Raw genomic sequence first — 23,380 nt, 5'->3', positions numbered from 1 at the left:
CCTATGCCATTGGTTTCTTGGCCGCTCCTTTTCATTCCCATCCCTGTCTCGGGCAGTTGTATGGATCGAGATACGGAGAATACGCAAGCAATTGGCAGAGACTGTCTGTGGGTGAGGCACAGCTGCATGTCTTGGACAAAGGTGTTGGCTACATGCTCCTCTGCACGCTTCCCTTTCTGGACCCAAGTATAACAGTTCTCAGAAACAAATACGACCCAATAACTCCTCGCCAAGCATATCATGTCCAGCCTGGCGGAGGAATACATATTCTGCATGGCTGACTCGCGATTTGGGGCGGCAGACGACGCCAGCGCCGCGGCTTTTGATAAGGCCTTGTTTGGGTAATGCAACCGACTCCCAATGCGAGTCGTGGAGTGGTGTGCTGTTGTTGAGAAAGAACAACATTGCATGCCGCACAGCCAATGACACCGAGCACAGGGCCATCTTGAAACATATCTAGGCGCAAACATGGTCGAAAGGGAGATCCGGTGCTGTACCGGACACACAATATTTCTGGAAATCCGGTATGAAGCCCTGTAGGTATAGCACGGCCGGGGAAACTCCTTCCTCTGGGCTTCTTGAGCTATATAGACAAGCCCCCATAGGCATATCTCTTAAGAGAAAGAAACCAATGCCGGCCTCCAGCTTTGATCCAGCCCTCAATAAACAATAACCAGCGAAAATCTTCGACACGCTTTCCTTACTCAAACCGTTTTCTCTCCTGCTCTTCGTTACCGGTGGTGTCTGTCGTTCTATCCAGCCCCCCGCGCCGATCGAAAACCACGGCGCTAGCACTAACTAGAACTACCCAGCAGGTTCCCCAGAGAACAGAAACTAGCTAGGCGTCCAAGTGGTTTCAGGGCCGGCTGAAACGCCAGCCCTCCTGGAGCTCACTGCGGCCCGCTGCGCCCTCAAGAAGCTCAAAGACCTTATTTGGCCGGACCGTCTCAAGGAGCTTCTCGAGGAAGACACCGCAGCCGGCTCGGCGGGATGGCACGACATCCTGAACCAGGCATTGGCCGTCGTGCAGAGCGGCGCCTCGCACGCCCTCGCCGAGGCCCACCTAGCCGCCACGGTTCCGGAGTGTGGCAGCGGCAATAGCAACAGCAACTTCACGGCCGGCAACTTCATCGGCTGGTTTGCGCACAGCGCGTTCAGCCACGTGGAGAAGCTGTGGGTGGGGCATCCGGAGCACTACGGCATAAGCATCTCGGCGAACGCGGACGGCACGATGGGCGGCGAGATCCTCGAGCCTTGGGGCTCGCTGCTGAGCAACAAGGTCGCCCCGCGCTTCGCGCCCGTCGGGGTGCCCGGCGGCGGCGTTAAGAAGCCGTGGATGAAGCCGTGGATGAAGCCGCGGCCGGACTTCCCGCTGTAGATGGCCGGGACGAGACCCTGACGGACGGGTCGGGAGCCGTGGTCGCGAACCTGCACTACAGCTTCCGCGATATCCCCGCCGCGAGGAGCGGCGGCTATGGGGACGACAGTACCAGCCAGACATGTGTAGAGGCCGTCCTGGCAATCTGGATACTATCGGTGACGCCGGAGGCTGTGGTAGAGGGGATTCGCCGGCACTTGACTATTGAGTACGCCAACTGGTTGGGGAAAGCCTACGAGGATCTCAAACCAGGGGTTTTTAAACCGGTGTAAGTAGAGTAGACTGGTCATTGGCGGACCGTACATAGGAACAACTTATTGCGGACACACCAAAGTAGGTAGAGTAAATCGCAATATATTTCAAATAACGCTCATAGCCTCCATACAAGTACAAAAGCTCCAAACATCCGACATAATTATTACCAAAAAAAGGTCTCCCCTTGATCTTCACAAAAGAGATCTAGCATCATCGCGAGGTTGTAGTTTCACTTGCGAAGTCGCTTTGCGAAATACCTGCAGACGTGTGCTCCTACTCCTAGCGCGCAAAGCCATCACGCTACCATTCACCACAACGTTCCTCGCCAGGGAATCCAGGACGACATACGGCTTCTGCGCCGACGAGTTTCTTGAGCGCAGCACTCTCGCGGACAGGGAGAACTCGGGGCTTTCTAGTCCTGGGTCTGGATCTTGTTGTCTCCAGCCACTACCTGGGCGTAGCTCGGCGGGGGAGCGCCATCGCTGGGGCCCTCGCCGGCGTCTTGCGGAACCTGCGACGAAGGCGCCGGCGCCGGCAGTGCCGCGGCTGACGCCCCAGACTTATTGGCAGCCGTGGTGCCGTAGTTAAGGTTACCGGCGGCGGCCTGAGGCTTGGGCTGCCCACGGGGCTGCTGCTGCTCCTGTCGTTGCGCCGATGGGCGGCCGCCGTCGTGAACGAAGACGTAGATGTGGCCGCCCTCAGAGTCCTGCGGCGCGCCGTACTCAAATGTCGGGTCGGGATACTTGGCGATGATGTACCACGCGTGGATTAGACCGGGTACCTATGTCGCGAGGAGCGCAAGGCTGTCGTCAGCGTGCGAAACAGGCCGGCGGCGAGCAGGGAATCGGCGACTTACATAGCCAAGGAAGCAGAGGAGAACATTAATGACGGAATCACCAGAGCAGATGCCACGCTTGACCCATACTGCAGAAAGAGAGCTGGTTGTTAGCGTTCAGAAGCTTTGAAGATTTGCCTGTCCAAGGCCATTGCAAGGCAACCAAGCACGTCTGGAGCCTCGGGCAGGCTGGCTGCGGGGTCAGTGGAGGGAGGTGACTAACCTGCAAGAGGCGGGAACAAGATGGCCAACAGGCCGAGGAAAATGTCCGAGGAACACATTATGATCATTCGGTGGTGCTATATCGTGTGTGAAATCGTGAAGCAATTAGGCGAACTGGCGAGAGATCAAGGTCGTGGTCGAGATTGGCAGAAGATGGAATGCAAGTTGCAAGTAACGAGGAATGATGGGTCACACGCTTTGCGCCGGATCAATCAAGTGGCGTGGCAGTGCAACAGGGGGAAACCGAGCTTGCGTAATGATCGGCTTAATAACCAACCCAGAGTGGGCCATTCCCCAGCCCACCAGCCAACAGTTGGAGACACGGTCAATTCGAGATCTAGGGTTAGGGTTGAGTCAAAGCATTTTGGCTGTTCTGCTTCTCGAAGCCTGGCATGGAAACATTTTGCAAATTCATAAGAGCTTTCTTAAGATTTATTATGAGCCATGAGGAGGATCTTTTTTTATACATACTAATGTCAGAGACTGCGAAAACGTTGTACGGCTCAAACGCTCCGTGGCGACTGTTTGCTGGACCGTTGCTGCTGCCAAGCTTTTCTGTGCCACTGTGGGGTTAGAAATTACAGGGCCTCCTGCCTTAGCCCAACGGCACCGTGTCGGAGAATCCCCGGCAGAATCAGCGACTCCCGTGTCCTGGCGCGTGAGTTTAGCTAAGGATTTCTAGTTGCTCACGATCCTTCTTCTCGCTAATACCGTCCATACCTAACCGTGAGGCGGGCACATAGATCCCACGCCTGTCCTCACCTTCGCCTTTGCCGTCACGGCACACTACCGACAAGATGGACGACCTAGAGTCTCTCGAGCTTCTTTCGCTCGTGTCGAAAGTCACGTCGGAATTGCAGAACCATCTGGGCATCAGCGAAAAGACTCTCGCCGAGTTCCTCATCGCCCAGCGTCTAGAATGCGCCTCGCTCTCCCAGTTCAAGGACAAGATGGCCTCTGTGGGCGCCGACTTCCCGCCCAGTCTGATCGAGAGCATAGACCGCCTCGTTCTTACTATGCACCCCAAATTCAAGGGCCAGGCGAACGGCACCCACGACAAAGAAGACGACGACCGCCCCTCGCGATCAACTGGCGAGAAGAGCAAAGTGTTCAGGGGCCTAGCAATCCCCGACAAGGAGGCCGACGCGATAGATGATACGCTGGCCCTCTTGGAGAGCCTGGAGCCCAAGAGAGGTGACAATAGGCGATCCGCGCGAAAGAGGAGTCGCACGCCCGACGACTACAGAGACGATGGGAGGAGGAAGCGGAAAGACAAGTATCGGTCCAGGTCACGGTCCAAATCCCCGCCCAGAGGTCGCCACAAGAACAGCCGCTACGACGAAGACGACGAAATGTTTCGGCGACCCCCTGCGATCGCGCTCGACAACACACCGGTGCTCTATAAGGTGTACGAAGGCCACGTTACCGGTCTCAAGGACTTTGGCGCCTTCGTCAACCTGCACGGGGTGAGGGGCAAGGTTGACGGGCTGGTGCACGTATCGGCTTTTGGGCAGCGCATCAGCCACCCATCGGACCTGTTGTCCAAGGGTCAGGAGGTTAAGGTCAAGGTGGTAAAGATTGAAGGCACAAAGATTGGCCTCTCGATGAAGGACGTCGACCAAGAGACGGGCATGGACATGGCACCAGAGATGAGGATCGGGTCGGGCGCCAACGGGGAGGCTTTAGGTGGCGGCAGGAAACCTCCCGGAGCTATGGACGACAACATCAACGGCTCGTTCCAGGCGACTGCGATTGCCCGGCAGAAGCAGAAAAAGCGCATGACGTCGCCGGAGAGGTGGGAAATTCGGCAGATGATTGCTGCAGGGATCGCGAAGGCCTCGGACTATCCTGATCTTGAGGATGACTACCAAATGACTCTCAAAGGCGAGGGCCATATGGATTTGGAGGAGGAGGTTGACATCGAAGTCCGGGACGAGGAGCCGCCTTTCTTAGCCGGCCAAACCAAACAGTCACTCGAGCTGTCGCCAATTCGAGTCGTCAAGGCTCCCGACGGTTCGCTCAACCGCGCAGCTATGGCAGGAACGAACCTATCCAGGGAGAGGAAGGAATTGCGGCAGCAGGAAACCGAACCAAACGAGGATCAGAGCAAGGTGGACCTATCGTCGCAATGGCAAGACCCCATGGCGAACCCCGATCAGCGGAAGTGGGCCGATGATCTGAAGAAGGGGACTGTCGCAAAACAGGCCAACCCTGACGCCGTGCCCGAGTGGAGGAAGGTTGTTGCACCAAGAGATCAGTCGCTCGGCAAGCGGACAAACATGACAATCAAGCAACAGCGCGAGTCTCTGCCAGTCTTTGCCTTCCGAGACCGACTTATCCAGGCCGTCAGGGAGAACCAGATCCTGATTGTCGTTGGTGAGACTGGTTCCGGAAAGACCACACAGGTTACCCAATACCTGGCCGAGGCCGGCTTTACCAACAATGGAATGATCGGGTGCACGCAGCCCCGCCGGGTGGCTGCCATCTCCGTCGCAAAACGTGTCTCCGAAGAAGTCGGATGCCAACTTGGCCATGAAGTTGGTTATACTATCAGATTCGAGGACGTCACTAGCCCGTCGACCAAGATCAAGTACATGACTGACGGCATGTAAGTAGCGGTTCTCCAGGCGAGCCATTCTTGTCGACCCCCAAACCCTTGGAAGCTTACTAACCTCACTACAGGTTACAACGAGAAATCTTGATCGACCCTCTCTTGAAGCGGTATTCGGTCATCATGTTAGACGAGGCCCACGAGAGAACAATCGCCACCGATGTTCTGTTTGCTCTCTTGAAGAAGACAGTGAAGAGCCGTCCGGATCTCAAAATTATTGTTACGAGCGCCACGCTAGATGCCGACAAGTTTAGCGAGTACTTCAACGCGTGCCCTATTTTCACGATTCCCGGGCGAACTTTCCCTGTTGAGATCCTCTACTCTAGAGAACCGTAAGTTTTCCCAGTACTAACGCTGCCGAGGTGGAGTCCTTGCTAACGCCTCTTTAGGGAATCTGACTATCTTGATGCTGCCCTGACAACTGTCATGCAAATCCATCTCACTGAGCCCATGGGCGACATCCTTCTTTTCCTGACTGGCCAAGAAGAAATTGACACAAGCTGTGAGATTTTGTACGAACGAATGAAAGCGCTGGGTCCAAACGTGCCTGACCTCCTCATCCTACCCGTTTATTCTGCGCTTCCCAGCGAGATGCAAAGTAGGATCTTCGACCCGGCGCCACCAGGAAGTCGCAAGGTCGTCATCGCCACCAATATTGCGGAAACTTCGATTACGATTGACCATATCTATTACGTCGTTGATCCTGGCTTCGTCAAGCAGAATGCCTACGACCCGAAGCTTGGAATGGACTCGCTCGTTATTACCCCTATCTCACAAGCCCAGGCAAACCAACGAGCTGGTCGCGCTGGTAGGACTGGGCCGGGAAAGTGCTTCCGACTGTACACCGAGGCAGCTTTCCAGTCCGAAATGCTCCCAACAACTATTCCCGACATTCAGCGCCAGAATCTTTCAAACACCATTCTCATGCTGAAAGCCATGGGGATCAACGACCTACTCCGCTTCGACTTTATGGATGTAAGTTCAACATGTCCACGGCCAAGCGTTTAACGGATCTTTTTGCTAACCTTTGTTCCAGCCGCCACCTGTCAATACTATGCTTACAGCACTCGAGGAACTGTACGCACTGGCTGCACTAGATGATGAGGGTCTCCTGACGCGACTTGGGAGGAAGATGGCTGATTTCCCCATGGATCCATCCCTCGCCAAGGGCCTCATTGCGTCGGTCGAAAAGGGCTGCTCGGATGAGATGGTCACCATTGTGGCGATGCTCAACTTTCCGAACGTCTTTTATCGTCCCAAAGAAAAGCAAACTCAGGCAGACCAGAAGAAGGCCAAGTTTCACGACCCCCATGGCGACCACCTTACCCTTCTCAACGTGTACAACTCGTGGAAGACCAGCGGCTATTCCAGCCCTTGGTGTTTCGAAAACTTCATTCAGGCCCGCGCCATGCGTCGAGCAAAGGATGTGCGAGATCAGATTGTCAAGATCATGGAACGACACCGACATCCCATCATCAGCTGCGGACGTCAGACGGAAAAGGTGCGGCAGGCTTTGTGCCACGGCTTTTTCCGCAATGCTGCCCGAAAAGACCCCCAAGAGGGATACAAGACGCTGATCGAAGGCACGCCTGTCTACCTACATCCAAGTTCGGCCTTGTTCGGGAAGCAGGCCGAGTGGGTGGTGTACCATGATCTCGTGTTGACCTCTCGCGAATACATGCACTGGACAACGAGCATTGAACCGAAGTGGCTTGTGGAGGCTGCACCTACATTTTTCAAGGTGGCTCCCACAGACAAGCTGTCCAAGCGGAAGAAGGCCGAGAGAATTCAACCGCTGTACAACAAGTTCGCGGCGCCAGACGATTGGCGGCTCAGTGCGCAGCGCAGAGCTGGCAGGTCGGGAGGAGGCGGTGGAACCTGGGGCTAATAGACATGGTCAGGACTTTGTGCAGCGTCTAGCGAATCAGCTCAGACAGGCACACCTTTAGGAATGTATTAGGTCTAGTTTAGTATTCACTAATCCGGGAGCGTGGCAATATAGAAATAAGATACCCATTGTGAGCTGACATTCTTTTCTAATGATGTTCTTCCAATGACATTGACGCCCTTCTATGGCCCTAGCTTGTTTTGAACGTCGAGTTTTGAGACCAAGAAAGCTGAATTATGGGCCATCACTTCGCCAGTTCACTTCACCAGTCATTGTTACACAATTACTCCCCGCAGTCATTTGATTCCTGATTGAGATGCCAGTCGGGACCTCGCCGGCTTGCCGGCTATTCTTTCTCGTAAAACCATCACCTCTAATCCTACCAAACAGGCAGCATCGGCTAGGCCATACGTCATTGTCGCATCCTTCGGTCAGCACCGTCCCCCTTCGGTGAACTCACCTGACGGGGCTCATACGGACGCGTGTACCAAATCCCGGTTCTCCTTGGCCTTGTGTGCAGACAAATGTTGGCTTCTAGAATCCGAGGCCATAACGAGTCCGAGAGAACCCCAGGCTGAGTGAGCTTTAGCTTACTGCGTACACAAGGAACACAGGGGATCCTTGGCATTGGAGACAATCCTTGATAGCTTTCAGACGGCAATATTTCCATTCCGGCGGTGCCGAAAGTTGTCGTTGTTGTCGTCTTGGAGAGGTATAAATGCTATCAAGAAATTCATCTCTTGAGTCTGAAGGTGTGATTGTTTATTTGCATATTAAGCTGAGAAGAAAGCTCAGATTCCTATCACCCCAACGGCCTACTCACACTCGAATTGAATAATTTTCGAACCTATCTGCAGAGCAGACGCGTCATGTACTGGCCTCTAGAACTCATTCTCTTATGCCACGGGATAAGCGGCGCCCTGGCATCCCTGGGCGGAAACTGTCCTCCACTGGGCGCCGTCCTTCCCGCTGGGCGCCATCCCAGCAGCGATCCGGCCGTGGCATCGGCCGTGGCGGCCTACAAGGCGCTGCAGGACGAGCGGATCAACACGGGGGCTCTTCTCAACACCACCGCCGTCGCCGTCGGCGTCAAGTCTATTCATGAGAGCAACCTCATGCTGGAGTACCACCACACGCCGGCCGAGGCGTTCCGGGACCCGCGCGGCGCGCAGCGCGTCGACTCGGACACCGTCTTCCGCCTCGCCAGCATGTCCAAGCTGTTTCCCGTCCTGGCCTTTCTGAGGCTCAGCGGCGTAAGCTTTGAGGATCCCATTACAAAGTATGTGCCGGAGCTGAGGAAGCTCGACCACGAGGCCAGGGCGCAGACGCCGGTCTGGACTGTGGATTGGGAGTCGGTTACTGTGGGCGCGCTGGCGTCGCATCTGGGTGGTATTGCCGCTGATAGTATGTTGTTGCTTTTTTCTTCTCTTTCTTTCTCTCCGTCTTGAAGACCTTTGTGAAAGACGACTGACGAGTGAGTACCAGTGACAACCGACTTGGCCGAGTTTGCCGACCTCTCGGCGTATGGCCTTCCACCGAGAAATGACTCTAGGCTGCTGCACTGCTCTGGTCTTTTGGGAACCTCCGAGTGCGATCGTAAGGGTATGTCTATCTCTCGTCTCGGGGCTATCACAACGGACTCTCAACTAGGTACGCTAACAGGAACAAAGTCTTCTTTGACCGGTTTGGCGAGCGAGCCCCGGTAGAACTCCCCTTCTCGCCCAACACGGTCTACTCCAACATCGGCTTTGCCCTGATCGGCTTTGCTGTCGAGGAAGTCACAGGCCGCTCCTTCAGCGACGTCCTTGTGAATGACATCTGGGGCCCTCTGGGTATGACGCGCTCGTTCCCAACGAAGCCAGAGGACTCGCTCGGCTATATTCCGCGAGACGACCGATGGTGGAACGCCACTCTGGGATTTGAGTCTCCGTGAGTACATCCCCAAGTGTTTGCCCACTGTGGTTCTTTTGAGAATGTCGAGATGGCTTACTTGACTGAAATTCATCCATCTTCAGTGCCGGGGCGTACTACTCGACGATCAACGACCTGCACCGCTTTGGCGACGCCATTCTGCAGAACCGCCTCCTCACCGGCACCCAGACGCGCAAGTGGCTCAAGCCCGTGACCGAGACGTCGTCGGCAGGGCTGCTGGTCGGCCAGCCGTGGGAGATCTTCCGCACGCAGAACGTGACCGCCGACGGCCGGCTGGTGGAGCTGTACACTAAGGGCGGCGACTTCAAGACGTACCACTCGCTGCTGGCACTGATCCCCGACTACGACCTCGTGGCGACTATCCTCATCGCCGGGGAAGACAGCGGCGGACTCGACGTGCTGCTGCTCTTCTCCCAGCTCGTGCAGACGCTGCTCCCAGCCGTCGAGCAGGCCGGCAAGAGCGAGACCCAGCTCGCCTACGCCGGCACGTACGCAGACACAGCATCCAACTCGACCGTCAGCCTCACACTCGACGACGCCCCGGGCCTCAACGTGTCCAGCTGGGTAGTCAGGGGTGTCGACATGCGCACCACCATCGCCGGCCTCGACCTGCCACCCATCAACACGCCTCCGCAGAACCCGCCAGCCCAGTTCAGGGCGTACCCCACGACCGTGGTGTCTGACAAGCAGACGTCGTGGCGCGCCATCCCCGGCGCGCCGGCAGAGGAGGTCGCGGCGCTCGAGGCCCAGTTCGCCTGGGCCATGCCGTCGTGCTACACGTGGGCCGGAACCGACCGCCTCACGTACATGCTGCAGTCGCAGGACCACTTCGTGTTCACGCTCGAGGACGGCAAGGCCACGGCGCTGGAGCTGGTCGGGTACGGGGTTACTTTGACGCGGAATAAGTAAGTAAACAACTAGAAGGCGAGAAAGGGGCAAAAAGATGAACTTGCCGCCGGGAATTGAGCCCGACGTGGGGGTCGAACCCACCCAACCTTGAGATTAAGAGTCTCACGCTCTACTGATTGAGCTAGCCGGGCGAGTGTCAGAGATCCGAGGTTCTTGTTGTGGTGTGGATGGCTATTCGGGTAGATATATCCACCCTGTCTGGAGCGGGTGTAGGTTGTTGAGCGAGCCTGAAGGGAAATGATCCGCAGTTGTTGCTTCACCGAGGTTGCCACGGTATGGGCGGCTCCACTATTGGTCCATGGCCCAGCAAAAGACTGAACCTCTTTCTCTCTCTGTTTGGCATTAATTGGCTGTTTGTAAAGTCTGAAGAAATAATTCTCGGAGTAAAGTTCAACAGTTCAGTCTTTGTGCCGGCAAACAAGCGCAAATGAGTTGCAAGTACAGCACAACCGTAGAGCATCTGCGTTTCGACATTTCTGGAAGGGATTCGTTTCTCATAAACCACGTAAAACCCCAAATCAATGACCAGTTGGTCTCCGTTTCATGCAACAGAAATTCAAACCATCATCCCTCCACTAACGCACTCACACCATCATTAACCCAGCCCACCTACACAGCCTTGCAAGTCGCGCCAACGCGCCCGCAGCCTTTGGGGCAGGGATACGCGGGGTTGAACTGCCAGAGGAAGTACGGGTCCGTCTCGTTGGCGAGCACCTTGCCCAGCAGGCGCGTGGGGAGGGGGAGGTCGAAGCTCTGGGCGACGACGTCGAGCGACGCGATGCGGATCTGGCCCCAGCCCTGAGCGACCAGCGTGTCGATGCTGGTGCCGTAGACGTACTCCCTGAACCCGGCCCACCGGATCGCCGCCGCGCACATGGGACAGCTCTCGGCGTTGGTGTACAGCGTCAGGTCCGCGAACGCCGCCAGCGCTGCCGCCGGTGTCAGCTTGTACGCGCCGTCGGCGTCGGTCAGGATCGCAGAGCAGTTGGTGATGGCCGCCATCTCGCCTGCGCGTGTCAGTGTCTGTCTGTCTGTCTGTCTGTCTTGTCTTGTCTTGTCTTGTCTTGTCTTGACCAACAGCGAGAAGCTGCTTACCGTGCATAATGGGATTGCCCGTTTTGCTGTTGGCGTTGGCGCCCGTGCAGATGACGTCGCCGAGCTTGCTGCTGCTCGTGTGGTTGACGATGACGGTGCCGAACGCGGCGAACGGACACGGCGCGCCGAGCGCGAGCGTCGACTCGCGCATCCAGTGTGCGCGTGTGGAATAGGGGATGCCGTTGATCGACAGCTCGGGGTCCCCGATGGGAAACTGGGCTCCTACTGATCGGGCGTCGCTCTTATGGCCCCCCGGGTGAGCGCTCCCGAAGCTGGTAAGGCTGGCCAGGACGAACAGGAGCTGTTTTGTGTATCTCGCCATTGTTGTCGCTGAGAGCTGTGCTTGAATGTGACAAATGTGAATGAAGCTGGTGGGGTTGGTTTTTTGATTCAAAGAGAAGCTCAGGTTTGGGACCCGGAGCAAAGCACAAAGTAGATATGGGAATGTCCGTGATTCTCTGGAGTCGTGGAAATGGCATACCAGCAGGAGGGTGTCCGTGGTCTATTTAACGCCATTGACATCAGCGGCAGCAAAAGGCTGGGAATCGTCTGCAGTTTTGGCAGCGCTTGGCGGCCGTGGCTAAGTTGGGCTTATCCGCCCACTTCGGCCTAGAAGAGCTCAGCAAGATCCAGGAGGGACTGATAAGCTCTCCAGCTAGACTCAATTCGGGTGGTAAAGATCCGACTCCGCGGGTCTGGAATGGCTGGGTCGGCGTATCTGGTCCAAATCCCCAAATCCCCAAATCCCCAAATCTAAGTCAATAGTTCCAAAAATAAAGTTGGCCCCAAGATAAGGCAATCTACCTGGGGCAAGGGAACGCCACAGCTTTTCCTTTTCAAACGAAACTACAAGCGTCTCACACACCTTATTCATTGCCGATAGGTGATTCGCGAGCAACGGCTCGAGCACGCCCTACAGATGGACAATCTTATCCTTGAGCCGCTGATGGCCGCCCTTCTGCACCTCCGCGAAAGCATGCAGAGCGGCCTCCCATCTGTGGGCAAGCGGCTTGAAGGGAGGGAAGAATGTGTACGGCGCCGCATCCGGGTACCAGGCTGGGTGTCTCACAAAGACCTTATTGAGCAGTGGCTTCAGACGCTCGCTTTGGATCTAGACGTTCGCTCTGGATCTAGACGCTCGCTCTGGATCTCGATGCTGTGGTTCGCCCACAAGATTTCACCACTGTCGGTTTCGACTTTGGAGAAGCGCTGGATGATGGGGATAATCTTTCCCTCTTTCTTTGAGGTGCTTTTCTTCGAGGATTGGAGTCATGGAATCCGGACCACTTGGCATTGCACGGGTTGTTAGCCTGTTGCTCAGCGATTCGGTGAACGTAATCGATAGGCAGGTGCGACTTGCCAACACCACCCAGGCCAACGAGGGCCACCGACGGGCCGGCTCGGAGCATCGCTTGACGATCTAATCGAAAAAAGTTTCCACGCCGATGAAATCGGGTATCCGGGAGAAGGGGGTGGTCACGAACGGCGGCCGCAGTGTTTCTAGTCGTTCCAAGAAGGTTAACGGGCATCTCTTGGCTTGAGCTGTGCGCATCTTACCCGGCAGATGAAATTCCGCGGTGATCGGTACGTAGCTCTGCCCCACCTGGAAACCCTGGTCCAAAAGACACGGATGGCATTTGCGCTACGGCCGGCAGTCAATCCAATTGAGATGGGAAATGCCTTGTGGAGGCCTCCGGGACTGTGAGGAGCACGTCGCAGAGGGGATGCTAGGCGGCAGCCCCGAAGCCAGTATGCTAGAGAAAAGAGAGCCCACTACAGGACCTGAGCATATGTGGAAGACAGGCCCAAACTCTGTTACTTTTGGCTAGGGAGCCACCGCCCACTTGCAGAATTTGAGCAATGTCAATATCACCATCCTTTCATGGCATCATCAGGGTTCTTAGCAACGATATAATAGAGCTGAAGTAGATTTTACAGCTAGTACTATCTGATGGTTATAACGAATGTAATCCTTTGCATGTGGTCCCCGCTTGAGGGAACCATCAGGCCTGTTAAAGGCGATCCACGACAAATCTCGGCGAGAATGGAGTAGGAAGCTATGAAAATTGCTGCCAAACTTCCCAGCTAATTGTGAGCTCGCTGCCTGAGGAACAAGGAGATCGCCCGCTTCCATGTCCCTACGCCAACGAAGGCAGCATGTGCCACCGGTCGCCCCCGGGCGGAAGACCTAACAGTTCGCCCTTGTCAGACTCTTGGAAGCTAGTGGACGGGATAAGGCGAACCCGGGGGGCTCAGGACTTACTTAAACCTCAATGGCAACTGACTGGAAGTTGAGGGTGGAGGTCACGCCGGTGAACTTGAGGTACACCGACACGGCAATGCCCTTTCCATCGTAGGTGGACTCGGAGGAGAGGATCTTGAGCGTGAAAGACTGTCCCCGCTGAAGCTTGTTCTTGGTGTAGATCTCGTTGTTGGCAAGGTAGACAGACACGCTCTCGACGGTGGCTCCCTGGGTCGAAAAGTCGATGGCGAGGGTCTTCAAGTTCGGGTTGGTAACGGGCGGGCTAGGGATGACGAAGTGAAGCCAGCCCGTCAGTTGGTTCGCTTGCGTCGGCTTGACAACTGCCGAGCCCGACTCTGCCACAATGGAGAAGGTGGAGTCGCTGTCCTTGATGGCGCCAATGCCGTGCGTGGAGAGCCAGGTAGTCATTTTGCTAGGATGCTGCTAGTAGACTGAGGGTTCCTGCCGTGGCTGATGTCAGTCCTACTCTTGGAATAGTTGAGATGCCGGGATGAGCCACTCTGGGTTCTTACTTGAGTTGGATTTCTCGGATTGATTGACGAAGCTGGATATGGAGATGGTGGATGTGCTGAGATTTTGCGGTGGGCGTCTGTTTGAGGGGACTTGTCTTTGCATGTTTTGTTGGGAAAAGAGTTCAAATATATACATGGGCAGGACCCTGAGAAGGCACCTCGTGTAAGCACTTTGTGCAGCTATTCACATTAGCCAATAGGCCCGTTACGTCGCCAACGTGCATTTTTGCTAGTACATAGGTGGGTACTTGGGCGGAATTAAGGCGGAGGATAGTTATTCTATCATGTTCTAAGAGTTACCCTTTACCTACGGCAGTGACGGTGTACCTTCTCTCATCATCGCCAGCTCTTGCCCGTGAAGCCACATTGGTAGCAGTACATGAAAAGCGGCGAGGACGCCTTGATGCTTCGTCCTATTTTGGAAAGTGATGCTCCCAAATTCTCTTCTCTACAGCTGAACCTCCTGCATGCAAGACGACTTTACTCCCGAATATTAGCAATCTGCTGGTCTTCGTCAAGTGTGCGGAGGTGCGATCGCCATGGAGCCTTGTCGGCGGCTGTCAAGCCCATTATCAGCGACCCCACTCCACCAAAAGTAACGAGTCATGTGGCAGTAATCTTGACACGACATTGCCTTGGACGAGGCTGTCTGCTTGCATACCTACCAAACGATAACTTGCCCATCTAATAAGCCACCACAGGCAATATATCATGCAGCATTGGTCACCTTGTAAGGTGATTGCAACTTAACTTGTCATTATCTTTTCAAGTGCGCCTCCGGGGTCTGAGCACGTATGGACTGCAGCGAGCATAGAAGTTGCTTCCGCAATTGGTCCACTTTGCAAAGCTTGCCTAAGCCAGCCTTGTCAGTCCCCCTCCGAAGACGCTCAACAACCCTGTGCCCTTCCGCCAAAAGCCGCGAGGTTTACAGTGGCCGTGGCAAAAAAGAAACGCACGATTGCCATTTTTACCGCAAAAAACAGCCAACTTTTCAGTTAAATAATTTCGAAAATTTGCATACCAAAACAAAAGCAAAGAAAGGTTCAGTTATCTAGCACTATCAGATGTGGAGTTTCTGTTGGGGGGGGGGGGACCGGTAGAGATGAGGTAGAGTCGCGGCAGTACCCTGAAATTAACGGTGCTAGCCTGCAAGTCGACGGAACTCAAGTTTCCTGTCTTGGACACTAGTACAATTCTTTACAGCTGAAGTGTGGGATGGCACTACAACAATCTGTGTTCCCCCTCACTCTTATTGTGACAGGCGCCTTTTCCATCGCGGTGTGCGGGCCTTCCAGTGGGTGTGTTGTCCATGGAGCTCATAGGTTGAAAGGCCTTGAATTGACTGAGATACAGCTATGTGACGGTGTCAGTTGAGGAGCAAGAATGGTGCCCAATTGAGGTGGTCCAACAGGGGGTGCTTTGCTTAGGAAACAAGACTTGTCAGAAGCGCTGCACTCGTAATGGTGTGGAATTGACGGGGTTGCAAATGTGTGATTGTATTGTGTGTGTAAAGCTCTTCCGTTGGTTCTAGCTTGCAGCTAGAATCTTTGTTATAGACCTTTCTATAGGATTCAGAGTACTTCCCCACAGTGGCTTAGTCTTACTGTCATTCTGGAAGTGCTAGGCATCTAGTCAGCAGAGCTGACTAGAGCCCCTGGGTTCATCACCCCATTAGGGTTGAGGCGCTGTTGCTCCTGAGTGGCTGCGCTGTTGCTCCTCAGTGACTGCGCTGTTGCTCCTCAATGACTGCGCTGTTGCTCCTCAGTGGCTGCGCTGTTGCTCCTCAGTGGCTGCGCTGTTGCTCCTCAGTGACTGCGCTGCAGCAGGAGTGTACTTGGCAGATATCCCTGTCGAAGTGTGTGGAGGGACCCTTGCCGTCCCCGTCCCTCCCGTCTCATCGCTTTGAGGCCCTAGGCCCGTGGAGGTCTGGCTGCTGCCACGGGCAGCCTCGTGGTGGTGGTGGGTGGTGGGATGAATGGCCGCTTCAGACTCGTCTGTTTGTCCTGCATGTACGGACTACGGAGTAGGCATTGTATTGTACAAATCCAACGCAAGCACGGAGGACCCGGGGAGAACCACAAACTCCCGTCTCTCAATGGCCAGAATGCGAGTTCAATTCGGGACTGTCCGGGTTATCCAGTCCAGTCCAGCCAGCCACCGCGTCTTGCTAACCTTGCTGCAGACGCCATCTTAGTACGAAGCACATACATTTGGAGTCGGCAGTGCGGGTGGGCTGTCAACCCACCACACAAAAGCGAGAACCGAAGGCAGTTGATCAAGAAATTGGTCTCAGTCTCCTGGCGGGGGAGCTCTGAGGTGGATGCCAAGAGCTTGCCTTGTTTCCCTTTCAGGAGTATAGTTGCATCATTACGTATACGCCAGGCAGTTGTGGGGGTTCCTGGACCGGCAGTTCAAGATTTCATGATGCTATTGGATCTGACTTTCATTCGCCCATTCCTTCCCGTGGTACACCGATGTGTAAAATTCCTTCTTTGACCCCGCTCTGAGATTTAGTCAAGGCTATCGAGCGCCGGGGGCCGGAGGCCGGGGGCCGGGGGCTGGGGATTGTCAAGTTACAACTCTGCAAAGCGGGAGGGAACTAGCGAATAGGAGCCTAAGACGGCGCACACTGATTTCGACCCCAAATGCAAGAGAGTCATGAGCTTTTCAACTAGTCGTTTGCGAGACGACGGGTAGGGGCTGAGATAACTCTGCAGCAACTTAGTGGTTGATGCAACCCTCGCTCCCGAGGGGACCAGGGTCGTTCCTAGCTCTACGTGTCCGGAAGGCTGTGGGATTTCACAATGGCCTCACTGACGGTGTTCCGCACAACCCGATTAGTCTAATCTCAGGTTACCGCTTGGGAAAAACCACTTCCGGTGCTGAGATAACGTCTGGTTGCGCCACCCCCATCTCACTCGCGATCTACGCGTGCTCTGGGATGTGGGCAGTGTGCCACGGAATGGAATGCCACTTATAATGATTCTATCCTTTCACCGTTGTGCCAGATGAGTCGTTCCATTTCAGAGTTCAGGCTTCCTAAGGCAATATCACGCTACTTACACGCCTCTTCTCATGTGTGACATCCCCACAAGACAGGCAAGTATCACTGCTTCAGACTTGGCTACATACACCAAGGGCTTGGGACCACATTAAATGGGTGAACTAATATGGCCTAATTCCAGGTGAACAATCAGAATAATGTCGATTTGGGTGTCAACACACGGCGCCGCAGCCATAAACGACTCGGAGAGCACGCTCAAGATCACAACAAAAATCACTGGCGCATTTGTACAACCCAGTACTGAAAACAATCTCAAGGGCACCGTCCTCTTTCCCCTTTCTGGCCTACCACGCGACGTTTCCGCTGTCACTAAGGTGGAGGTCGACTTCATAGCCCATGCTGGATTGGTCACTGAGGTAGCGGTCATGTCCGGTGACGATCATTTATTCCGGAAGGAACATATGGGGAAGCCGGGGCCGTTCCAGGTCAAAATAATGCCCCAGGATACCAAACCCCAACATCCCCGAAAAGGTCTCTTGGTGGCAGTGAAATTGACGTTTGCCGATCGCAAGGGATATATCACGTTCCAGTCGGTCGGGGTGAAGGCTGATATTGAGAATAAGGATGATGATGATGATGATGATTATGATGATGATGATGATGACGATGATAAGGATGATGATGACGATGATGATGATGATAAGGATGACGATGCGTATGATTAAGGGAGAGGACGGAATCTCCCGCGGTCGAGCCATCTATTGAGCGCTTTAGTTTAGACTAGCATGATGAACTACATTGGATGCTTAGGTCCTTCCTACTCTGCCTTCTACTACTAGACGTGGTGACAATAAGGAATTTGCCCCAAAACGAAATCTCTGTCACGAATCCCTAAGAAGTCGGGGTGCTCCCGTGTCACAGGTAGCCTCAGGCATAGTGTGGGGCTCAGGCCCAAGGAGCTGCGCTGGTGTGTTCGGGCCTGGCTAACTGGCGACCTGTTGGCGGCCGGTTTCCAACCACTAGGTCAGCTTACCGCTGACCCCCTCCCGTTTGACACCTCCCAGCGGAGCCCCACATTCAACGGTTGAAAAGTTTGCTTGCTTGTTTGCACTTAGAAAAGGTTAGCTATTTGCTCTGTCCTTGCATTTGTCTGATAAATCCGAAAAATGAATAAATTCAGCTCACCTGGGGTGGTAAGAGTTGGCGAACTACAAGCCTACTCCAAGAAAGGCACGATACACGCTACAGGATAATGCAAAGATCCGCTTGCTAAAGGGGCAAGGGCTATCTTGGCTCACAATTGCTCAGCAATTTCTAGGGATGTTTCTGTGGCTAGGTTTATGATATGTAAATCCTGGTCAGTGTCAGATAGGAGATGTTCTTTGGCTGTGGAACTTGTTTTCTCACGAGAAGAGCGGTTGAAGGGTCAATTCCCATGTGTCGGGATTTCTTAGGCCACAGCCACTGATATGCACAGCTGAGCACTGTCATTTGACACTTGCAAGGAGGAAGCTACTCCCGGCGGGTCTCTTTGAACTTCTTTTCGAAATCAATACAGGAAAGTTGGCGACTAGGCTACTGGGCAGGATGTTAGGCTCATGTTTATCCTAGGTATAATAATCAAGACATCTTATGATCAAATCCAACTTCCTTCATCGTAACCTCGATATCGAACCTCTTCCGGCCGAGGAACTCATTGACCTTGATAGCTGCTTCGATCCAAACTGAAGATCCACTGTCGGTTATCCATGTCAGAGAGCTAAATCCCCCAAGCGGCTGGAAGTCGACCATAGCGGGGGAGGCATTACGCTCGTCCTGTAGCCTGACCATCTCAAGGACCCTCACTAGCCAATCCGTAGTGTCGAGCCCATCGGCCTCCTGGGCCATCCCGTCGAGATTCTGGCAGACTTTGCAGAACGGGGCCTCGTTCTCGTCGTCTGCAATGTTCAGCGCGGGCCAGTCGGACTTGCGTCTTGTGCCCCGGAAAGTGCCCCAGATGACGGAGAACTCGCATTTTCCGTCTGAAATGCCTGCCGCTCCGTATACGTACGGCGGTGGCCCCTTTCCGCCGCCAGAAGGTGTGGTGCGCCCGGATATAGGATATGGCCTAGGAAGGCCCGTATTTTCCCATGTTGGTGCGATTGGGTCCGGGACTTGCCTGCGAACGTAGTATCCTGGCATCAGCCCTCCCGGAAAGGTAAAACAGACGCGGCGGTCGATTGGACCGCTGGTGGACCATCCGTCTTTTGTTTCGTGCAGAAGGATTCTGGATCTCACCATCTCTGACAACTCGGATTCTATTTGAAATGGAGCGGAGATGTCTTTGAGTACGGTAGTATAAACACCGACACTAGGGCTGACGAGAATGGGCGGGAAGCAATGGTCGCCCGCACTCCCTAGGCGCCGAAAGGACCTTGGCGCCGCTGACCTGGGCGCCGCATTTGTCTCCTCTAGGAGGATGGATACACAACAGAAATCATCCTCTACCTCGCTGCAATTAAGGACTGCAAGCCATACGTATTGACAGTCGCCGAACAGGGGCTTGACAGTGCACGGTGCTAAGTAGATTTCGAGCTCGACGCCGCCGTTCTGTACCGTCGTTGTGAACTCTGAAAGGAGCGACGGGACCGCGCGGAAGCGCTGGCCGTCTGAGAAACAAGCTGGATGTGCCGCAAAAATGGCATCCTTGCGGGAGCCCTCTCTCTTGCGGTGCTGCCAAGCAAGGAAGGTCTGATCGTTTGAATGACGCACGATCTCCTCCTGCAGGCGGCGAAACGCCTCGAGGCCCTCCCCATACAGAAGCGGCATGGCCACATCGAATAGCCCCAGAAGACAGTAGGCGATGTCCTCGACCCGTGCCGTTTCTCGGTGTGCAGCCCATGACATCCTCGTGCTGATTGAGCACGTGTTGAGCGACCTCCTGGTCAGGGCCATCGCTTCGTGTGAGCAATTTTTGCACCCCCGCTTGGATCCGCCTGACACGACTTGGTGGAAAGAACAGGAGGATTTTCTGCGCAATAGCACCTCGTCTATTCCCGTGATGACTGCGATTTGTGACGAGAACGAACGGCGGTCACCGAAACGGGTCCAGCCCAGGTCGTAGAAATGGACCTCGGAAGGGGCGATGAGTTCCTGGAGGGTCCAGCCCCTGGTGAACCACCGACTCTCCGACAACTTGCCGTCGCATGCCTTGTAGTCGGACAGGAAGGCGTAGCAGACTGCTGAGAGCTGATACCAAGCGAACATGGAATTTATGGCCTCGGAGAGCTCAGCGCTGCTTGATTTATCGATGCAGCACGTATCAATCCAGATGTACTGGTAGCCATTCTGCGCCGCTACCTCTGCGCTCTTCAGCACCTTTTCCAGCCCGCTCTTTTTGCACTCATGCAGGCTGCCCTTGCCGTTTCGAGCATCCTCGAAAAGGACCTCTTCAGAGCCCCAGGTGTGGGAGAGAATAGCATATTCGGGTTTGTGCTCTGTGGCAAAGTACTCTAGCTGGAGGGTTTGTGTGTTTAGAAGTCTCATTTTGGCTGCGGTAAAAAGCGGTGAAAGGTCCAAAGTGGGGGCTTGATCGCAGGGTCAGCGGCAGCTGCCCTAGTTCTAGTGGCTGTCAACAGCATGGCACCTTTTAGCAGAGCCAGAAAGCCCTCTTTCATAAATCTGCTGCATGAACTAGCTTACGATTGCCTTGTGGCAAGAAGCCATGTGCGCCATGGTGGAGCCACATATGCATGGTAAAGCCACATCGGTTGCCTCGGGGGCAACAACCATTCATTTAGCTAACCGCTGAACCCTTTCTTTTAACACACCCCTCAGATTCAAGCTTATTGCTTCCAGCGGCTTGGATCTGGATCCTATAGCCGACTTTTGAGGCGTACTTCCGACACACCCAAAACTTTGAGGCACACCCTACATAACCCTAACCCAGTAAAAGCGGTTCCACCACCCACAACGCAAATACTCACAGCGCAACTACTCACCCAGCGCAACTGCTCAACTAGCGCAACTGCTCACCTAAACTGCTCACCTAAACTGCTCACCTAACACAATTACTGCCACGCAACTGTCTCATTACTCCATGGTGCGACCGGAGCGACAATTAGGTCTGTCAACACTATCGCAATCGCTATCGCTATCGCAATCGCTATTATTATCACTGTCGTTATCCGTATCGCATTATCGCCGCCTTAATTGCATTGCCCTCATGCGTTTGCTGGGCGCCGGGCTGTTGGACTGCAGTACACCCAGCTGGAAATTTCACGCCTTTACCCCCGGACCTGGGTTAGGAGGGTTATGTATGGCCGGGGGTGTGCCTCAAAGTTTTGGTTGTGTCTCGGGAGTACGCCTTAAACTTCTACCTATACCCTCTCTAACTAAAACAGAAATCTCTATGGTGTAGTTGTTTCATCCGTGGTTTCTGGTTATCGAAGTTATGTGTTTAAATCTGGCGATAGTGGATTATTTATCAGCCGGTTGGTTGTGCTAGACCTAATTGCCTAATAAAGACTTGATGTAAATGGTGTCAAGAAGCACGGCACTATTGATCTACGTGTGTTTGAGAACAGCTTGTATTGTGATTGTTGTCAGATAGAAAAGGGGTTCAGGGGCTCTGGGCATCTATTCAGCGGAGCTGACTGAGTGCCTGGCACTGCCAGAATGACATTAAGACTGAGCCACTGCAAGGACGTACTCTGAATCCTATAGAAAGGTCTATAAAGAAAATCCGGATCAAGTTGATCTCTGGGCAGAAAAGGACTTACAACGACAATCACAGAACAGGTCAAAGCTGCGATTCACCGCCCAAGAGGATTAAAATCGTGCTTAAAACAAGGTTTTAAAGTCTAGTCATTAGTTCATTTGGTGGGTTGACTGTTAGACATATACGAAAGTCGAATAGAGATGTAGATACAATCAAGACGGGAAAGTGGGGTATTGAGACGCCCTGCTCTCGAGCTGCATGTGGATATATCTTAGCTGTCTTGTAGCTTAACTACAACCTATTCCGTCCTCTGCTACCCCCACCAATCGACACCACTTGACAGATCAGCAGTGGCCTCGCTCGGCCGCTCGGCATGGTCCTGTTGCCTGCATCCTTCTGTTGGTTGTTGACTGACTCAGACGACGTCCGTTTCCACCAGTCCTCAGCAAGCACAATAGCTAGATAGACAAGGCACACACCGCTCAGGCATTCAGATCCATCTGGTCAAGAGCTGGGAAAGTGTGATCGATTACTGGGTCAAGTGGGACTGCGACGTCTGGGTACAAGATCTGGTGGATCGCCAGCCGGCACTTTGCCCTGGCTCAATACCAAGGGTCCTGATAGACTTAACTAGAGACGGTGAGCACAAAACGCGGCATTTAAAGCACCGTCGGCCTTGGCAGGGCTCGTGCCCAGGTCGCTTCTGCTAAGGATGTAAAGAGGTGTAGAGATTTTTCTGCGATGGTTTCGGCGGTCAACGTCTTACCAACACCGGGGGGTCCGCAGAGGAGGATAATAATTTCCTTACCTATAGGGAGCTTATCAGTTTTATTTACACGGGGTAGGAGGAAGTAGAAAGGGTGGGGGGGATATACCCTTCTATCGGGCAAAGTCGTCGAAACCCTTATTAAAACCTCAGTGCTTAGAGAAGGCTAAGACTAGCTCCTTCTTATTACAAACCACTCGACTGTTAGGGCCGTCTGTCTGTAAGGGAGCACGGGCTCCACAAAATGCTGGGGTTGGTAATTATGAAGATAGAACAAAGGGCAAGCTCCTATCGCACGGGTAATACAGTCAAATTGGAATGCCACTCAAAGTGTATGAGTGCAGTGAATGTGTATTGCTTGCTTGAAGAACCAAGCAAAGAACTATCTAAGACCGTGGCTACGGTCATCGTATTTATCTAATTCATGTAACCAATCAGAGTTCTCTCTTTGCGCTCCGTGGGCCCCGGGTGCTCTGCTCACAGAGCACGGAGGCCCCGCAGAGCGCCCGCTCCGTCCGCTCTGTTGGTCTTGGCAGCTAATCAGGCAGAGCGCTACCTGATTGGCTGCACCGAACTCCTGCGGGGCCCGGCCCGCCTGCCTGTACTGCCCAATTAGCAATTGGCCTCCAGCGCCTCCTGCAGACTTGGACCAGGATCGTAACACTTCTCCTTATCGCTGCCGGGGAGAACAAGTTTCTAGTAGGGTATCTCATCCCAAGTTGTATCCTTAACGTCGTCGACATCGAACAGGCCTCTTATATAATACTTTCAGCTATTTGGACTCTAATTACAAGCGGAGATTAGAATCAATGACTTCCACCACTCTTTAGTCTTCAAATCGAAACCGCGCACACGGGGAGGTGCCAGAAGGCACATATTCGACGGGAGTTCGTTTAGCTCCTCCACCTGTTCAACATTATCTCGACTTCAACAGCACGCACGGGTTCGACTTCTTCGTCTTCTTCATCCGAATCCTCGCTACTCGGGTCTCGACGCTCACGTTCGGGCTCT

The 23,380-nt window shown here is 54.1% G+C and overlaps 8 protein-coding genes and 1 non-coding gene across 9 annotated transcripts; 4 read left to right on the top strand and 5 right to left on the bottom strand.

The window, feature by feature from the left end:
- Positions 1 to 468: 468 nt before the first annotated feature.
- B0T26DRAFT_800646 (uncharacterized protein) lies at positions 469 to 1,661 on the top strand (the record flags this gene model as incomplete). Its single annotated transcript, XM_060447008.1, has 2 exons — positions 469 to 493; positions 861 to 1,661. The coding sequence occupies 2 exons, from the start codon at positions 469 to 471 to the stop codon at positions 1,376 to 1,378; spliced, it is 543 nt and encodes a 180-aa protein (XP_060297627.1). The 3' UTR covers positions 1,379 to 1,661.
- On the bottom strand, positions 1,644 to 2,901 carry B0T26DRAFT_700077 (uncharacterized protein). The gene is made up of 3 exons (XM_060441511.1): positions 2,692 to 2,901; positions 2,490 to 2,557; positions 1,644 to 2,414 (listed from the first exon to the last, which is right to left on the bottom strand). The coding sequence occupies exons 1-3, from the start codon at positions 2,756 to 2,758 to the stop codon at positions 2,046 to 2,048; spliced, it is 504 nt and encodes a 167-aa protein (XP_060297626.1). The 5' UTR covers positions 2,759 to 2,901; the 3' UTR covers positions 1,644 to 2,045.
- A 441-nt stretch (positions 2,902 to 3,342) lies between these two features.
- B0T26DRAFT_700075 (putative pre-mRNA splicing factor) lies at positions 3,343 to 7,339 on the top strand. Its single transcript, XM_060441510.1, has 4 exons — positions 3,343 to 5,298; positions 5,373 to 5,633; positions 5,691 to 6,276; positions 6,338 to 7,339. The coding sequence occupies exons 1-4, from the start codon at positions 3,488 to 3,490 to the stop codon at positions 7,187 to 7,189; spliced, it is 3,510 nt and encodes a 1,169-aa protein (XP_060297625.1). The 5' UTR covers positions 3,343 to 3,487; the 3' UTR covers positions 7,190 to 7,339.
- Positions 7,340 to 8,238: 899 nt separating this feature from the next.
- Positions 8,239 to 9,961, top strand: B0T26DRAFT_824720 (beta-lactamase/transpeptidase-like protein; the record flags this gene model as incomplete). The annotated part of the gene is made up of 4 exons (XM_060447424.1): positions 8,239 to 8,593; positions 8,675 to 8,791; positions 8,860 to 9,118; positions 9,205 to 9,961. Coding segments are annotated over exons 1-4 (1,422 nt in total), but the record flags the coding sequence as incomplete, so codon positions are not given.
- Positions 9,962 to 10,086: 125 nt separating this feature from the next.
- B0T26DRAFT_t83 lies at positions 10,087 to 10,161 on the bottom strand. Its single transcript has one exon. It is a non-coding gene; the product is annotated as a tRNA-Lys (tRNA).
- Positions 10,162 to 10,666: 505 nt separating this feature from the next.
- Positions 10,667 to 11,333, bottom strand: B0T26DRAFT_629613 (guanine deaminase; the record flags this gene model as incomplete). The annotated part of the gene is made up of 2 exons (XM_060436257.1): positions 10,667 to 11,037; positions 11,126 to 11,333. Coding segments are annotated over 2 exons (579 nt in total), but the record flags the coding sequence as incomplete, so codon positions are not given.
- Positions 11,334 to 13,263: 1,930 nt separating this feature from the next.
- B0T26DRAFT_749189 (uncharacterized protein) lies at positions 13,264 to 13,796 on the bottom strand (the record flags this gene model as incomplete). The annotated part of the gene is made up of 2 exons (XM_060445066.1): positions 13,264 to 13,345; positions 13,411 to 13,796. The coding sequence occupies 2 exons, from the start codon at positions 13,794 to 13,796 to the stop codon at positions 13,264 to 13,266; spliced, it is 468 nt and encodes a 155-aa protein (XP_060297622.1).
- Positions 13,797 to 17,101: 3,305 nt separating this feature from the next.
- B0T26DRAFT_673488 (uncharacterized protein) lies at positions 17,102 to 17,629 on the top strand (the record flags this gene model as incomplete). The annotated part of the gene is made up of 1 exon (XM_060439599.1): positions 17,102 to 17,629. One exon carries the CDS (start codon positions 17,102 to 17,104, stop codon positions 17,627 to 17,629), a length of 528 nt encoding a protein of 175 aa, XP_060297621.1.
- A 476-nt stretch (positions 17,630 to 18,105) lies between these two features.
- On the bottom strand, positions 18,106 to 20,519 carry B0T26DRAFT_700068 (heterokaryon incompatibility protein-domain-containing protein). The gene has a single exon (XM_060441509.1). It carries the CDS (start codon positions 20,427 to 20,429, stop codon positions 18,525 to 18,527), a length of 1,905 nt encoding a protein of 634 aa, XP_060297620.1. The 5' UTR covers positions 20,430 to 20,519; the 3' UTR covers positions 18,106 to 18,524.
- Positions 20,520 to 23,380: the final 2,861 nt, after the last annotated feature.

The sequence above is a fragment of the Lasiosphaeria miniovina genome, assembly GCF_030549165.1.
Source record: "Lasiosphaeria miniovina strain SMH2392-1A chromosome Unknown B0T26scaffold_3, whole genome shotgun sequence".
Lineage (NCBI taxonomy): Eukaryota > Fungi > Ascomycota > Sordariomycetes > Sordariales > Lasiosphaeriaceae > Lasiosphaeria > Lasiosphaeria miniovina.
This window is presented reverse-complemented; position numbering and strand designations above follow the sequence as displayed.